The sequence below is a fragment of the Hyperolius riggenbachi genome, chromosome 6, assembly GCF_040937935.1.
Source record: "Hyperolius riggenbachi isolate aHypRig1 chromosome 6, aHypRig1.pri, whole genome shotgun sequence".
Lineage (NCBI taxonomy): Eukaryota > Metazoa > Chordata > Amphibia > Anura > Hyperoliidae > Hyperolius > Hyperolius riggenbachi.
The window spans coordinates 34,453,380-34,471,570 of NC_090651.1; the positions used below are offsets into that span (position 1 = coordinate 34,453,380).

The following is an 18,191-nucleotide window of genomic DNA, read 5'->3' on the forward strand; positions in this document are numbered from 1 at the left end:
GTCTGCCACTGTGACTCAAACTACTGAAAGTTAGTGATCAGCATTACGGGGACTGGCGTTTGTTTCAAAGGCAGCCTCCACAATTCTCTCAGTTTAGATTTCCTTCTTAGTCATTGTCTCAAAGCGAGTATGCAAATTAGTAGAGGTAAACGTTATTTGTATGTTCTCCTCTGGAGCCTGAATCAATTCATACATTTACTTTGTTTCTGTGAAGTCCCATTCCTCAGATATTCCCACTTCCTGCTGGTAGACTGGCAGCAAGTCTACAGGCAGGAAGTGAAAATATCACAAGCAAACGTTTTTTACACTTGCGCTCAACAATATAGTATAGGCCCTTTAAATGTACCCTCGGTGCAGCTCTCTTGTGCTGGATGGGGCCAGTCACTAATAAAAACAGAAGGGTGAGGGGAGACAGAGAGCGCTCCGATGGTGCATTACCAAAAATATGTACTTTATGCACGCAATAATAAATGCACTTACAATTTGTATAGTAATACTGCGCCTTATGTGGCCCGTCACCAGGTCGCCTCGGTCTGATCCAGCCTGGCCGGGGCTGGAGGTGTGGATGGAATCACACAGGAGCGTCCTTCTGCGGGAAACGGTGCGCAGTGACTGCTGTCTGACGTCACACTGACAGTGACGTCAGACAGCAGTCACTGCGCACCGTTTCCCGAGGCGACCTGGTGACGGGCCACATAAGGCGTTTCTGCCTCAATGTAAGGTATAGGAAACGCTCAAACCGCTCTGAAAAACGCTAGATCAGAGCAGTTTTCCAGGCGTTTTTTTTACAGAAGCTGTTCAGTTACAGCTTTACTGTAACAATATATGAATCTGCTACACAAATACGCTCCAAAAATGCTAGGCATGTTTAGAAAACCTCCCTACACATGCCTAGAATCGCTCTGAAAATCTGCTTCAAAAACCTCTAGCGTTTTGCGGATCTGCTCGAGGTTTTTGGTGGGCACTGGGCCTCAATCTCGCATTTTTGCATCTTCCATAATTGTTTATCTGAAACATTGTGAATGTTTTATCTGATGTATTTTTGCATGTTTAGTAGGGATGATCACAGGTATGCAAATTTTTCCGAGTTGATGCAAATGTGTGCAAATTTTTATGTAAATATATGCAGCTTGAAAATGGACCAATCAACTTGAACCTGAGTTTAAACTGATTGGTCCATTTTTAAACTGCATACAGTACTTATCCATTAGCCGGGCGCATCCTCTAGGTGGCGACAAAACTCCACCAGAGTTACATCTTTCCTTACTATCCATGGCGTCCTGGAGGGGGAATAGTAATTAGCGCCACCTGCCGGATGCGCCCGGCTAACGGATAACTACCCTGCATACATTTGCATAAAAATGTGCATAATTTCAGAAGAATTTGCATCTCATTCATCATCCCTAATGTTTAGTAATGTAAATGAATCCTCATATTGAGCAGAGGTCAGCTTTTCTGTCTCATTTTAGAATTTCTGCCAGCACTAACTTCAGACACATACAGTATTTGTAGACATGACATTGGCACTGTATTGCGTATCTCAGGAATTGCGTCACTACTCCCTCGTGTAAGATATGACCTCATTCCTAACCAAGTGTTAACTTTATCATATAATTTGTACTGAGGCGAATAAAGGTATTTTCTGAAATTATTCAGTTATTACTGTGAAATGTTACGTTACCTGCTAACCCTAAACAATACCATCACCCAATTCCCGTAAACAACCTACGGACAGCTTCACTCAGGCTTTGCAATGTTATAGGCAGGGGCGGTTTTAGGCATAGGCATTGCAGGCCACTGCCTGGAGTGCCATTTGTCCTGGGGGCGCCATTGTAATATAATACAATAACATTTGTAAATCACTTTTCTCCCATAGGACTCAAAGCGCATAGTTGTGTCTCCGATTTAATACAGGGTTGCAGGCTGGGTTGTGTTACAGAGGATATAGTGAAATGTTCATGAATGCCAGACTGAAGAGGTAGGTTTTCAGTTTAGACTTAAATGCTTCCAGGGATGGGGCTGTCCTGATTGGGTGTGGCAGGGAGTTCCAAAGTGTAGGGGCAGCATGACAAAAGGCTCTGTCTCCAAAGGTTTTGAGGTGGACTCTGGGGGTGACCAAGGTGTTACGTCCTTTTGATCTAAGATTGTGGGGGGTGTGATGCAGTTGCAACAAGTCCTTCAGGTATCCAGGGCCCAGATTGTGCAAGGATTTGAATGTCAGAAAGCCAATCTTAAACAAGAATCTCCATTTTATCGGTAGCCAGTGGAGTGAGCTCAGGGTTGGTGTTATGTGGCAATGGCGGGGTTGGCTCGTTAACAGCCTTGCGGCGGCATTCTGTACTAATTGCAGGCGGCGTAAGTCTTTCTTATGCAGGCCTGTGTAGAGGACATTGCAGTAGTCTAACCTTGATGTGACGAAGGCATGAACTAGGGTTGGAAGATCCTCTGAAGGAATTAGGTGTTTAATCCTTGCAATATTCCTTAGGTGAAAGAAGGAATGTTTCACAACAGCTGAGATGTGATTCCTGAAGCTTAATTTCCCATCAATCAGTACTCCCAGGCTGCGCACACAGTCTGAGTTGTTCAGGTCTGAGCTCCCTATCCTTAGCGGTGTTGGTTTATATTTAAATCGTTTTATAGACGATTTATTCTTCATCCGGAGAGGCCCCAGGAATTGTCTGGAGATTTTTTGTGAGGAAATCAACAGACATTGGCCAGAAGTAAAGATAACAGTAAAAATTGATGAGGATAAAGTTGATTTCCTGGATCTAAATATCTATGCACAGGAGAATAGATTATGTACTAGCACTTTTTTCAAACCAACTGACAAAAACGGGTACATCCCCAGGGACAGTTGACATCATAATAGATGGCTAAATAACATACCAAAGGGTCAATTTATGAGAATTCGCCGTAACTGTACGGAGATACAAGAATTTAGGAAACAAAGTGGGGTACTGGTTCAGAGGTTCTGTGAAAAGGGATATAACATACATGAGCTGGAGCTAGAAGTAGAAAAAGTAGCAGCCATGAATAGAGAGGATTTATTGCAGGATAGGGCTGGACCCAGAAAACAGGCAGGAGAGTTTGATGTACTGCTGGATTTCAATAGCCAGCACCGAGACATAGAAAATATTGTGAAGAAACACTGGAATATATTACAGCTAGATAATGTTTTAAGGAAGGCACTACCAGAGAGACCGAGCTTCATTTATAGGAAGGCTCCTAACTTGAAATCAAGATTGGTAACTAGTTTTATAGAACCTCCCGTGACACAAACTGGGGACCTTTTGGGGCAGAAAGGTTTTTTCCCATGCAGGGGTTGCAGGGAAGCCAAACCAGTCAGAGGCCGGGAATTGACATCTAGGAACACAGGAATTGTATGGGACATAAAACAGTGTATAACCTGTTAGTGTGCGGGTGTGATATACATACTTTGGTAACCGTGCGGGATGGAATATGTGGGCAGAACCACAAGGGCACTACACAAACGTATTGGGCAGCATATCTACAATATCTCTAAGGGGCTTCAAACACATAGTGTTTCCAATCACTTCAGAATGGCACATGCATCAAATCCAAGCCTCCTGAAATTTATGGGAATAGAAAAATATGTGAAAAAATGGAGGGGGTCCAGTATGGTTAGGGAGATATCAAAGGCAGAAGGGAAGTGGATTTATAATCTAAAAACTATGCACCCGGGAGGAATGAACATTAAATTTGACTTAAATTGTTATATTAATAATGATCTCTAAGTATGGGGAGGATGTGCTAATTTGAGCTGGGGGGAGGTGGTTGTGAAAGTGTGGGTGGGTTAACGTTAAACACATGAAGTATTAAAACTGCACAGCATATGAGATGCAATCACTAAAAAAAAATAAAAAAAAAAAAAATCCCATTAAATAATTCTAAATAATTCTGCTAACAGACCACAAGATGGAGACAAGTGCTATGATTGGATTGAATCATATATAGTGAGGTGTGAGATACAGGCAGGAAACAATCAAAGAGAATCTGTATTGTTAAAATCGCACAAAAGTAAACATACCAGTGCGTTAGGGGACATCTCCTATTACCCTCTGTCACAATTTCGCCGCTCCTCACCGCATTAAGTTTGTTTATAAACAAACAAAATGGCCACCAAAACAGGAAGTAGGTTGATGTACAGTATGTCCACACATAGAAAATACATCCATACACAAGCAGGCTGTATACAGCTTTCCTTTTGAATCTCAAGAGATCATTTGTGTGTTTCTTTCCCCCTGCAGTTCTCATGCACTGAAGTTTCAGGCTGCTCGTTTCTTCCTGCAAACAGCTTTGCCCTTGTCTGAATTTCCTCAGTATGTGAAAGCCCAGCCAGCTCAGAGGACGATTTATCCAGCTTGTAAAAGATAAGAGAGAAGAGAGAAGCTGCTCTAATCTAAATAATACACAGGCAGTGTACATAGAGGGGCCTGGAAGGGGGAGTTCATAGCAGAAGCACAACACTGAAGAACTTGGCAGCCTTCCAGACACAGGCCGACAAGTCTGACAGGGGAAAGATACATTGATTTATTACAGAGATAGTGATAGCAGAAAGTGCTGCAGTAAGCCAGAACACATTAGAATAGCTTTTGGAACTTGTAGGATGATAAAAAACAGGATGCAATTTTTGTTACGGAGTATCTTTAAGTTGGAGCCTAATAGTAAATAAGTAATCATGTATTTTATATTTTTTGTTTTAATTAAAGCTTGTTGTGTAAAACAGCAATGTCTGCCTAAAGATGGGCTTCTGTGAAGCGACGGAAGAGTATTTACCGCAGTGTAGCGGTATCCATTTTGTTGAAGCCCATTTCTACATCCATGAGGCGCAGTATCCAATCACAAATTGGAGGAGGGACTTAGTGGTATAAAGGGACTATGACGCGCTGGTAACGTCAGCCCCTGATGAGACCGATTGGTCGAAACGCGTAGGGCGGAGCCACGTCCAGCGCGTCTGACGTTACTACATTGAAACCGATTGGGAGTACGGAGAGGGAGATTCAAGCGCCGCAACAGCAGCCGGATTGCCGCGGAGGGTAACGGGGAGTCGGGACGCCGCTCATCCATTCATCCAGGTGCCGGGCAGACCTTGCTGTTGTCATTCTGATGTGCATGATTCCAAGAAATTATCACGAAGTGGAGAGCGCAGTCCAGCAATCGCATTATTAGCGGTGTTGGTTGAGACTGGGGCTGCTTTGCTGTTGAGCCCTGGCCCTCGATAACAAGAACCTCAGTTTTGTCAGCATTAAGTTTTAGCCAATTATTATTCACTCCTGAAGCTCAGCTAAGCATGCGTTTATTTGTGGAGTAGGGTCTGTGACGCCAGGTTTGAATGACAAATATAGCTGGGTGTCATCAGCATAGCAATGATATGTCAGGCCATGTTTTATATGATTTCTCCTAGTGGCAGCATGTAGGGGGGCTGAGGGAACTTTTGAGCTTTATGACAACTTGAATATCTCAAAAACTATAAAAGATTTGTTTGCAGCACTAATGGGAACAAACGAAGCACTAACCAAGCATGATGCCAGCTTCACACAGATCAAGGGCGTACGTTAAAAAGGGGCGCTGGGAAAAAAGGGCGCCGGGTTTTTAACGATAAGCATGGATAACGTTTAAAAATGTATTGTACTGTATTTCGTTTAAAATTAATGTTTTTTTAAAGTTATAAATCATTAAATAATGTGCATTAAATCGGCAATTGTAAAAACGTTAATCTTTCGTTTAAATACTGAAACGTATAATAACGTTTAAAAAAAAAATTACTAAGTAACCCTCCCTGTACCTACCCCTAACCCCTAGACCCCCCTGTTAGTGCCTAAACCTAAGACCCCCCTGTTGGTGCCTAAACCTAAGACCCCCCTGTTAGTGCCTAAACCTAAGACCCCCCTGTTGGTGCCTAAACCTAAGACCCCCCTGTTGGTGCCTAAACCTAAGACCCCCTGTTGGTGCCTAAACCTAAGACCCCCCTGTTGGTGCCTAAACCTAAGACCCCCCTTTTGGTGCCTAAACCTAAGACCCCCTGTTGGTGCCTAAACCTAAGACCCCCCTGTTGGTGCCTAAACCTAAGACCCCCCTGTTGGTGCCTAAACCTAAGACCCCCCTGTTGGTTTTTTCGTTTAAAAATAATGTACAAAAAAATGTACTGTTTTTCGTTTAAAAATAATGTTTGGGAAAAAATATTGTACTGTTTTTCGTTTAAAAATAATATTTAAAAATGTATAAATCATTAAATAATGTGTAATCATGAGAAGCAGTAATAAAACATTAAGTCTCCGGGCGCCGCTTTTAAAACGTTATTTTTCTCCGGCGCCCTTTTTTCCTATCGGGCGCCCATTAAACGATATTTATTATAGGAGTGAATGGCGGCGCCCGATTTGTCCACTAGCCTCAGGCGCCCGAATTTACTGTTACCGATCAAGGAGCACCTAAGAACATTCCCATGAATAAAGAATGGTATAAAAAGTCCTCCAAGAGCAACTTTTCCCAGAAATTCATCTTTTTCCCATCTGGTGATGTTACTAAGCAACAGGATAGGCTGTGTGGAGTGGCCAGGTGTTGCTAGACAGCATTAGGTTAGGCTACGTGAAGTGAGGATCCCAAGCGTTGTTGTTTAGTACAAGGATAGGCTGTGTGGAGGGAGAGTGGTCAAGAGGTGACGATAGGCAGTAGCAGGATAGGCTGTGTGAAGGGAGAGTGGCCAGGAGTTGCTAAGCAGAAGGATAAGCTGTGTGGAGGAAGTTGCCAGGTGTTGCTAAGTAGAAGGCTACGCTGTGTGGAGGGAGAGTGGTCAGGTGTTGCTGAGCAACAGGATAGGCTGTGTTGTCAGAGAATGGCCAGGTGTTGCTGAGCTGTGTGGAGGGAGAGTGGCCAGGCATTACTAGGGAGCAGGATAGGCTATGTGGAGGGAGATTGGCCAGGTTTTGCTGATCAGCAGCATAGGCTGTGTGGAGGGAGAGTGGGCAGGCATTACTAGGGAGCAGGATAGGCTATGTGGAGGGAGATTGGCCAGGTGTTGCTGAACAGCAGGATAGACTGTGTGGAAGTAGTGGCCAGGTTTTGCTGAGCAGCAGGATAGGCTGTGTGGAGGGAGAGTGGTCTGGCTTGCTAGGCAGCAGGATAGGCTGTGTGGGGGGAGAGTGGCCAGATGTTGCCGAGCAGCAGGGTAGGCTGTGTTGTCAGAGAATGGCCAGGTGTTGCTGAGCAGCAGCATAGGCTGTGTGGAGGGAGAGTGGCCAGGTGTTGCTGAGCAGCAGGATAGGTTGTGTGGAGGGAGATTGGCTAGGTGTTGCTAAGCAGCAGCAGGATGGGCTCTGTGGAGGGAGAGTGGCCAGGTATTGCTAAACTGCAATGTGCTTTGTGGAGGGAGATAGGCCAGGTGTTGCTGACCAGCAGGATATGGTCTTTGGAGGGAGAGTGGCCAGGTGTTGCTAAGCAGCAGGATAGGCTGTGTGGTGGGATAGTGGCCTAGTGTTGCTAGGCAGCAGGATCAGCTGTGTGGCGGAAGAGTGGCCACTGTCCAGCTGTTGCTAGGCAGCAGGATAAGCTATGTGGTGGGACAGTGTCCAAGGGTTGCTAGGCAGCAGGATAAACTGTGTGGTGGGACAGTGTCCAAGGGTTGCTAGGCAGCAGGATAAGCTGTGTGGTAGGACAGTGTCCAAGGGTTGCTAGGCAGCAGGATAAGCTGTGTGGAGGACGAGTTGCCACTGGCCAGCTGTTGCTAGGCAGCAGGATAAGCTGTGAGGAGGAAGAGTTGCCACTGGCCAGCTGTTGCTAGGCAGCAGGATAAGCTGTGTGGAGGAAGAGTTGCCACTGGCCAGCTGTTGCTAGGCAGCAGGATAAACTGTGTGGCTACAGGGTGGCCAGGAGGTGATGTAGTAGGATAGACTGTGTGTGGAGGGAGAGGGAGTGGCCAGGATTGGACGTTAGGCAGTAGCAGGATAGGCTGTGTGTAGCATTGTCCAGCAGGTGGCAGTAACACGTCTCCCCACTGGCTGTATCCGGCGTTGGTGCACTGGAGAATGTCTTCCCCCGGAAGTCGTGCGCTGGATTAGTGCAGTATGGCGGAGGAGGAGAGGGATCCGCTGAGTTATTTCGCGGCATACGGCAGCAGCTCAGAGAGCAGCAGTGAGGAGGAGGATGACGAGGACGGGGCACGGAAGAAGATGCCGCCCCCTCCCCCCGCACAGCGACCCTCCTCTGGCTCACAGCGGCTCCCCGGGCCGGACGAGCTGTTCCAGAGTGTCACCCGGCCCGCCTTCCTGAGCGCCCCCACCGGCAAATCCATCAACTGGGACAAGCGCCTGATCCGAGCCCCGGAAGAGGTGACACTGGAGGAGGAGGAGGGAGGAGGGTTACTGGAGGGCAACTGCAAGACTATACAAAATGCATGTTCTGGGAGCAGCAATCGTGGGGGGTGGGGTGGACCGGCAGGCGCGCCCCAAGTGCTGCCACCGCTGGGAGATGTTGTCGCTGCTCCTCATTTCTTTGAGGCTTACACGCGTCGCCCAGTCTTGTAGCAATCAGGGCTGTGGAGTCGATCCAAAAATCATCCGGCTCCTCAGTTTATGAAACCTCTGAATCTGACTCCTGGTACCCAAAATTGCTCCGACTCCACAGCCCATGTAGCAATGGGGGATGCAGAAATTGCAATCGCACTGGGACCCTAAGGCACTTCTTCAACCTCAGTAGTCGCTCTTTATTGGTCCTGTGCTGGTAATACTCACTTCTATAGATGCTTTAAATAGTAGTAATCATTAACAAACTGTTCCCCATCCCCAGGGCACAGCAGTGAGTTAGTGAGCAGATGCAATAGCAAATGCTGTGCTGTCAATAGACAATTAGGCAGCCGTGAGTATATGTCAGGTGACACTTGGTGAGCGTACAGCTTCTTTTTCCCTTTTGGTTTGATGTTCTTACAAGGGTTGGTAACAGGACTGTAGTGCTGTATATTATTTCTGGAGCTGTATTGCTGACCTCTGCTGTGTCCCTTTTGCTTTGGAACAGCCTCCCAAAGAGTTTAAACTGTGGAAGACGAATGCCGTCCCCCCTCCGGAGTCCTACAAGATAGAGGAGAAGAAAGGTCCACCGCCTGAGCTAGATATGGCCATAAAGTGGTCCAGCATGTACCAGGACAATGGAGATGATGCCCCTAACCAGGGGAACAAGGCGCAGGTTCTTCCAGATGATGAGGCTGCAACAGAGTCTCCTGGTAAGGGAATAATCTCTGCTCATAAAGAGCCAGATGTTCTAAACCTCTCCAGTGCGAACACTTCGAATCCAGCGCAGTAGATTTGGCTGCAGCTGGCGCCACCATAGACCGTAATAGGAATTACGGCTATAGTGGCGCAGAGTGAGTCACTTCGGCTCCGTCAGAAGACAGAGCTGAAATTACTTTTAACACTGTAATTCGGCCGCCACCAACAGCTGGAAGCCGAATTACATCATTCACCACCATCCACGTGGACCTGGAGGGGGAGTAGTAATTAACGCCGGCGGGACTTGTACAGGAGCAGGGTGAGCCGTATATCAGCTGTATCCTGCGGCCAAGTCTCCCGACGGCGATTTCATATGTACTCCTCTAGTCGGGTTATCAGAAATGACCCAGCAAACCGGGATCGGGTGAATCGGACACCTTAATCAGGCATGTCATGTGGTAGACGATAGTATTAATTTGTGGTCTTACAGAATTGAGCTGATGAGCTACTGCCAAGTGGCTAGTACCGTACTTCTGAACCTGCTTTTAGGCAATTCTAGCCAATCTGCTATTAAAGCTAATGGGAATCATTACGAAAATTATCCAATACTCACCTAAGAAGAGGTAAGGCTCTGGATCCTATAGAGCAGTGATGGCTAACCTTGGCACTCCAGCTGTGGCGGAACTACAAGTCCCATAAGGCATTGCAATACACTGACAGCTCTAAGCATAGCTCGAGGAGGCAGAGGCATGATGGGATTTGTAGTTTTGTCACAGCTGGAGTGCCAAGGTTAGCCATCACTGCTATAGAGCCCTCCCGCTCCTCTCCCGGTGCCCTCATTGAAGTCCTGGCTTGCCCATTTGAATCCCCCGCCACGGCGGCTCTGGGAACCGGATCCAATTGCTACAGGCGCACAAGTTTGCGATAATGGTACGACACAATCCCAGCTAGTGATGAAATATGGGATGTAGGGTATCGTTTTAACCAGGAAAAGACAAGTAACCTACTTTGAGATGTGTTATAACTGGCAATTGTCGTGTAAAATTTGTGGAGGGTGAAATATGAAACAATTTGTATTTTCTGCCCTTACGCCAATTTTTTTCCCTTTAACCACTTCACCACTGAGGGGTTTTACCCCCTGAGCACCAGAGCAATTTTCATCTTTCAGTGCTCCTTCCATTCATTCGTCTATAACTTTATCATTACTTATCGCAATGAAATTAACTATATCTTGTTTTTTCCGCCACCAATTAGGCGTTCTTTAGGTGGGACATTATGCCAAGAATTATTTTTTTCTAAATGTGTTTTAATGGTAAAATAGGAAAAATGTGGGGAAAAAAAAAATTATTTTTCAGTTTTCGGCCATTATAGTTTTTAAATAAAGCATGCTACTGTAATTAAAACCCATGAAATGTATTTGCCCTGGGTATAAAACCATTTAAATTATGTCCCTATCACAATGTTTGGCGCCAATATTTTATTTGGAAATGAAGGTGCATTTTTTTCAGTTTTGCGTCCATCCCTAATTACAAGCCCATAGTTTATAAAGTAACAGTGTTATACCCTCTTGACATAAATATTTAAAAAGTTCAGTCCCTAAGGTAACTATTTATGTATTTTTTTTTAATTGTAAATTTTTGAATTTTTTTTTAACCTCCCCGGCGTTCTATTGAGATCGCCAGGGAGGCTGCGGGAGGTTTTTTTTTTAATTAAAAAAAAACTATTTCATGCAGCCAACTGAAAGTTGGCTGCATGAAAGCCCACTAGAGGGCGCTCCGGAGGCGTTCTTCCGATCGCCTCCGGCGCCCATAATAAACAAGGAAGGCCGCAATGAGCGGCCTTCCTTGTTTTGCTTAGATCGTCGCCATGGCGACGAGCGGAGTGACGTCATGGACGTCAGCCGCTTCCGATCCAGCCCTTAGCGCTGGCCGGAACTTTTTGTTCCGGCTGCGCAGGGCTCAGGCGGCTAGGGGGGCCCTCTTTCGCCGCTGCTCGCGGCGAATTGCCGCAGAGCGGCGGCGATCAGGCAGCACACGCGGCTGGCAAAGTGCCGGCTGCGTGTGCTGCACTTTATTTGAAGAAAATCGGCCCAGCAGGGCCTGAGCGGCAGCCTCCGGCGGTGATGGACGAGCTGAGCTCGTCCATACCGCTCAGGAGGTTAATTACAAAAAAAAAAAAAATGGGGAGTGTGAGAGGTAATGAGTTAATTTTTTGTGTAAAAGTCATTTATTTGTATGTGAAAAATGTGTAGGGTGTAGTTTACTATTTGGCCACAAGATGGCCACAGTAACTTTTTGTTTTAATGCGACCTCCACGCGTCCTTCCGGAAGCTTGGAGGAAGTATAAGGAGGCTGGACACGTGAGTTTTTTTTCACAATGATCGCGCTGCCCATCAGAGAGCAGCGGATCATTGCGGGGCTTAGATCAACGAACGGGAATGGATTTTCCCGTTCATTGATCTCCGGCGAGCAGGCGGCGGCGTGTTTACTAGTGGCGGGCGGCGTGTTTACGAGCGGGAGCGCGGACAGCGTCGGGAACGCGGAAAGTACGGATTTCTCCGTCCCTGGGGGTTAAAGGATAGAAAAAGGGACGGAGAAATCCGTACGGGCGGGGGTAAAGTGGTTAAAATCCTCATACATTTTTAAATCTTGAAAACAAATATTACCCAAAGTAAAGCCTAGATTGATGGTGACAGCTGAAATGTCAGAATTGTAAGTAATCTTAATAAAGCATACCTGAACTGTTTCTACTTACTGCTTTCATTGAAGCAGACATATTGTTAACATCCTGTGCTTTTAAATGAGCTTATCTGCCATGGCAGTCAGGTGGCACTGGGGAGAGATCAAATTACACCTTGTGATTAGTCACAGATGAGGGGGGATTAGACAGGCTAAACTATGTAAATACATACAGGGTGCATTTCTCTGTGTTTTCCTTCTGTCCTGTGCAAGAGTTCTGGTCCACAAAAAAACGCGGAACGCAAAGTGGTTAGACAATACCAGTTTCCTGGCTGTCTTGCTGATCTTTCTTTCATCGGTAGTGTCTGAATCAAACACCTGAAATGGGCATGCAGCAAATGTAGTCAGACTTCAGTCAGAAAAAAGGGCTGTGAAGTCGGTATAAAAATCTTCAGACTCCTCAGTTTATGAAACCACCGACTCTTTGTACAAAATTCATCCGACTCCTCAGTTGGACTCCTACTCCACAGCCCTGGAAAAATCTGATCTGCATGTTCACAGGATCAGCAGGATAGCTAGGCAATTTGTATTGTTTAAAAGGAAATAAGTATACCTCCATATACCTCTCACCTCAGGTTCCCTTTAGCCCTTGCAGAAAGAAAAAGAAAAGACAGCTTATTTCCGTAGGAGGCTTTCGATGATCCTTGTAGTGACCTTGTACTCAAGAATACCTGGATAAACGGAGACCAGGAGCCGAGTGGTGTAGTATCTATATATATATAATAGACTAAGTGCCTCAACCTTCAAACAAGAAGAAGAAGTACTTTGCATGAGAAAATTTATGCGTGCTCAAACACCAAGTTTAAGGCCTATTTTCCACGGACTGTTGAGCTGTGTGCTCAGCAAGCAGTTACCAGGCAGCAGTGAGCAGATACCAGGCAGCAGTGAGCAGATACCAGGCAGCAGCAAGCAGTTACCAGGCAGCAGCAAGCAGTTACCAGGCAGCAGCAAGCAGTTATCAGTCAGCAGCGAGCAGTTATCAGTCAGCAGCGAGCAGATACCAGGCAGCAGCAAGCAGTTACCAGGCAGCAGCGAGCAGTTACCAGGCAGCAGCAAGCAGTTACCAGGCAGCAGCGAGCAGTTACCAGGCAGCAGCGAGCAGTTACCAGGCAGCAGCGAGCAGTTACCAGGCAGCAGCGAGCAGTTACCAGGCAGCAGCGAGCAGTTACCAGGCAGCAGCGAGCAGTTACCAGGCAGCAGCGAGCAGTTACCAGGCAGCAGCGAGCAGTTACCAGGCAGCAGCGAGCAGTTACCAGGCAGCAGCGAGCAGTTACCAGGCAGCAGCGAGCAGTTACCAGGCAGCAGCGAGCAGTTACCAGGCAGCAGCGAGCAGTTACCAGGCAGCAGCGAGCAGTTACCAGGCAGCAGCGAGCAGTTACCAGGCAGCAGCGAGCAGTTACCAGGCAGCAGCGAGCAGTTACCAGGCAGCAGCGAGCAGTTACCAGGCAGCAGCGAGCAGTTACCAGGCAGCAGCGAGCAGTTACCAGGCAGCAGCGAGCAGTTACCAGGCAGCAGCGAGCAGTTACCAGGCAGCAGCGAGCAGTTGTGAGAGTTTGAGAGCCATTTCACTGCCTATTCACAGTCCATGGAAAAGAGGCCTTACCCTAGCAAGTCTGACATTGCAAATCTGGCCTAATTGGCTATTCATGAGGCAATGCTCATGCAAATGCATTCACAAACCAATACCACAAAGCAGTCACCCTGCTACATGCTACATTAGCACTATCCGGCTTAGTGCACACCAGAGCGGTTCGGCAGCGTTTTGCGATCCACTTGCGGCTGCGGATACGCTTGGGTAATGTATTTCAATGGGCTGGTGCACACCAGAGCTGGAGGCGTTTTCCTGAAACGCATACTCCCGAGGTGAGGCATTTTTTGGATTGCGGAGGCGTTTCTGCCTCCTATGTAAAGTATAGGAAAAACGCAAACCGCTCTGAAAAACGGCAGTTCAGAGCAGTTTTGCAGGCGGTTTTGTTACAGAAGCTGTTCAGTAACAGCTTTACTGTAACAATATATGAAATCTACTACACCAAAAACGCTTAACAAAACCGCAAAATGCTAGGTGAAATGCTAAAGAAAAATAAGAAAAAGCGTTTCAAAATCTGCTAGCATTTTGCGGATCTGCTAGCAGTTTTTGGTGTGCTCCAGGCCTCCAGGAGCGCCGCGGGGAGGATTCCCAATGCCCCCTTTTTATACAACTGGGGGGACCGCAGGGTTCCAGGCTCTCTCACTGCCTGGAAACCACAGCGGCACCCCGGAGGGGGAGGCTGGGTGGCGTGGACGACCCCCCCAAGTGTGGCCAGCGCCGGGGAGAGCCGTCTGCACCCACCTCCCAATATTAAAAACAGGCACTTACCTTAACGTCCATTGCGTTCTGCTACATGCGCATTAATTTGGGGGCACCACATGAGAAAGGAGAGAAGCATGGGTCACCCCGAGCTTTAGAGCTCAGGGCTGGCTCACATACAGCACTCCAGAGGGGGGGGGGGGGGGGGGGGGGAGGACAGGCTCACTCACTCCAGGGTTCACACCACCGGAGCAAGCCATCCACCACCTGCCTCCAAAGGATACAAACTGCACAAAACGCTTTCCATTAGAAAATTAATGCGCATGTAGCAGAACCCAATGGACGTTAAGGTAAGTGGCCGTTTTTGAATATTAGGAGGTGGGTGCGGACGGCTCTCCCCAGCGCTGGCCACGCTTGGGGGGGGGGGGGGGGGGGGGCGGCTGCGCCACCCAGCCTCCGACTCCGGGGTGCCGCTGTGGTTCCCAGGCAGCGAGAGAGCACTTTGCAGTATTGGTTTTTTTTACCCTGCATAGTTTGGCACGCGAAAGCAAATGCATATTTGCATGAGCATTGCCTCATGAATAGCCAATTAGGCCGGATTTGCAAAGCCAGACTTGCTAGGGTTAAACTTGGTGTTTGAGCACGCATACATTTTCTCATGGAAAGCCTACTTCTTCTTGCATCAAGGTTGAGGCACGTACTCTATTAGATAGATAGATGCGGCGTATGCTACAACGCGGGTTGGCTAGAGGTTAATAAATGGGAAATTGTAAGTATAGACAGCCATACTCACAAGTGGGTTGCAGAACCCGGCAACCACAATCTAAGCCAGCGGAAAATTAACCGTCCCCGCTCGGTTTTCCAGGACCTGCCGGAAGCTGGTCGCTCACCCTTAAGCCTTAAGATCCTATTAAGGCTTCCCTCTCTATTTTGCTGAGCGCGGTCAGATTAGCTACAATGCATTGTCACTAATTAGATCAGGAACACGCAGCTCCTCTTCCTTGTACGTGGCCATACAGTAGCCGAATCAGCCTGCCCGCGCATGCACAGTAAGCCGGAGTCGTAGACTCCTTGCTACTGCTCGTGAGCTGGCGGGCCCGTGAGGCTACAGCGCGGCCATTAAAATGGAAGTGAAGCAGCGCAGGCCTGATTCGGAGGGGGGATGCGCTTAGCAATGGGGGCTGCCAACTAGAGAAGAAAGTCTCAATAGGATTCTGAGGCATCCCTCTCTGCAGGGTAAGAACTTGTTTTGAACCCGAGCTTCGACTCGGGATCACTTAAAGAATGAGAGGTAATTTCTTGCCTCTCTTAACAGAAACACCAGTAGTACTGGAAAAGTATTTATTCAAAACACAAAATGAACAACGTGTTTCACAGGTGCTAGCCCAATTCCTCAGATCAGTACACAGTGCCTTGCAGCAAGGTGACTAGGATATGGGCGTCTCTGATAAGACAATCAGTGGGGCCCATATCCTTGCTGCAAGGCACTAGAGATGGGACGTTCGGATCTTTTCAATGATCCGGATGATTCGAATCGGATCATTGAAAAGATCCGGATCTTTGATCCGAATCTTGGATCATTTTACTACCGAAGCATTCGGGGGTGAAATGAATAGCAGGACAGGTCTTTCCCTGCTGTGGACAGGAGAAGGGGAGGGGGGTGGACACACAGAAAAGGGGAGAAGATGGACAGAGGGCAGGGAGTGGACAGAGAAGGGAGGAGGGACGAGCAGAGAGCAAAAATGTTTGCTTGCACACGATACCCACATGCTGCAGTCATATGCTTTACATGTATTTCACCTATATGTTTATCTGTATACTTTGAATGCAAACGTCGCACAGTGAAAGAAAGCATTCCCCAAAGCAAAGTGCAGCTGTTTAGTGCCGAGTGCAGGAGGAGCATATTGCACAGCAATCACAGTGCCTGCAAAGTTACTGAGCTGTGCTGAGCTGAGCCAAAAGCTTCCCATGTGATCACTGTGCACAACTACGGAACAGACAGCCTATAATCAGCAGCACGTTATAGCCAGTATGTGTGCTCTACACATATCTGGCAGTGGCACCGATGTCCCCTCTCTCATCTACCTGTCTCCCTGCAAGGCTGGCTCCCCTCCAACAGAGCGATCCATCTCAGCTCTGCTTCTAGGACCCCGCTGCCCGCTGAGAGGGGGCGTGTCGCTCCAGGCCCCGCCCCTTTTGCGATCCGAATCACTCATTTTGATGATTCGGATGATTCGACTCACAAAATAGATTCGGATCAAAGATCCGAATCGTTCATGATCCGGACAACACTACAAGGCACTGTGTATTGACCCGAGGAAGCGGGCAAGTACCCGCGAAACACGTTGTCTATATTTTGAATACTTTTCCAGTACTACGTTTTTTTTGTTTTGTCGTTAGGAGAGGTAAGAAATTACCTCTCATTCTTATTTGAACTATTAGAAGCTTGTATATATTTTTACACTTGGGCACCCCCCATCCTTACGAATATCTAGTTCTGTGTTGGGGTTGGGTCTGTACATACATGTCCATCTCATGTCACATGTCCGTTCTGGTACCTTTTTCAAGCTCAATTTTATGATGACACGAAAGTACAGCTTCAGCAGCTCCCACTGCGTTTCAGTGTGTGATGCAGACAATTTTTGATTGAACCTGTCCAGGTTTGCTGGGTCATTTGTGTTATTTCCAATGGAGCTGCCTTTAGTAAATCGGACCTGGTACATTTTGCACGGTCCGCTTTCTGTCACATGTCCTCATCTGACCTGTAATGCTTGTTTCTTTCCAGAGGAAGAAGATGAACCAACATCTGCAAAAAAGCGCAAAGTCCAGTAGAGGCCGTTTAAACAGGAGCTGCCTAGATCCTTTAGGAATGGAACATGGATCTGCCAGTCACCTGGATCTGCCAGAGTCACCTGACCACTACAGTGTTGTCGTAGCTGATGGTAGATCTTGTCTAGTCACCGGGCCTTACAGGACATTAGTCACTAAAAAAGCTGAAACCTAAAACTATTCGATGAGTAATGATGTATTGAATAGTGTTATGCTTACTTCAGTGGACTCACTTTTTTAAAATAAATACATGAATTCTAATGATTATGATATTTAGACCAGCAGATCACGAGCCCTGGATCATACTAAATCAGTAGGTAACATAAATTTTAACATAAATTTCAGCATACGTTGCAGTGCTGAAGCACGGACTAGGGTTACACCAAGTGTGAAGGAATGTTACTCTAGGACATTTGTGTCAATCTCTGTCCTGCAGGCCAAATCTGGCTCTCGGCCATTAAATTTGGCCCTCAGGTGGTTTCCCCACTTTGAATTATGTTTGGCCCACTCTAGACCACCAGGGAAGCTATATTGGAGGTGAAGCCCCAGAACACCAGGGAAACCATATGGGGAGGGAGGGGGAAAGCACTAACACTAGGAAACTGTATAGGGGAGGGAGGGAGGACCGCTAAACACCAGGTTGGAGGGGGCCATTATACACCTGGGAACTTTATAAGGGAGGAAGGTGGCCAGCAGACATTGAGGTTGGCCCGTTTTGTATTTGAGTTTGACACCCCTGCTCTAGGATAACTGCATAAAGCCGTGTAAGTGACATTTATGTCCCCTATGACTTGGTATGACCCATGTCCATCAGTTTAAATCTCTGTGTCTTTTTATAAGACATTTATTGGCAAACTTTGTAAAATAACCATGACACTACTTAATACATTTTATTCAGCTTTATTTTGTGACTGATTCAGCCTCTGATTATCGTTTCAACGCTTATGGTAGAAAATGTGCGTTAAAGCGGACTTGAACTCAGAACTTCCTCTCTGCTCTAAAAGATAAGTAACATCATAATGACCTTGAAAAAAAAACCTTTCTCTGTTACAGCTGATACAAATCCTGCAATCAATCTGCAGTGTGTCAACTTTCTGCTTTCATGGAAGCAGACATAGG

General features: G+C 47.0%; 1 protein-coding gene across 1 annotated transcript; it reads left to right on the top strand.

Annotated features, from left to right (window-relative positions):
* The first annotated feature begins 7,782 nt into the window (after nt 1–7,782).
* Nucleotides 7,783–17,249, top strand: C6H1orf52 (chromosome 6 C1orf52 homolog). Its single transcript, XM_068239116.1, has 3 exons — nt 7,783–8,345; nt 9,028–9,232; nt 17,029–17,249. Exons 1-3 carry the CDS (start codon nt 8,082–8,084, stop codon nt 17,073–17,075), a joined length of 516 nt encoding a protein of 171 aa, XP_068095217.1. The 5' UTR covers nt 7,783–8,081; the 3' UTR covers nt 17,076–17,249.
* The last annotated feature ends 942 nt before the right edge of the window (nt 17,250–18,191 follow it).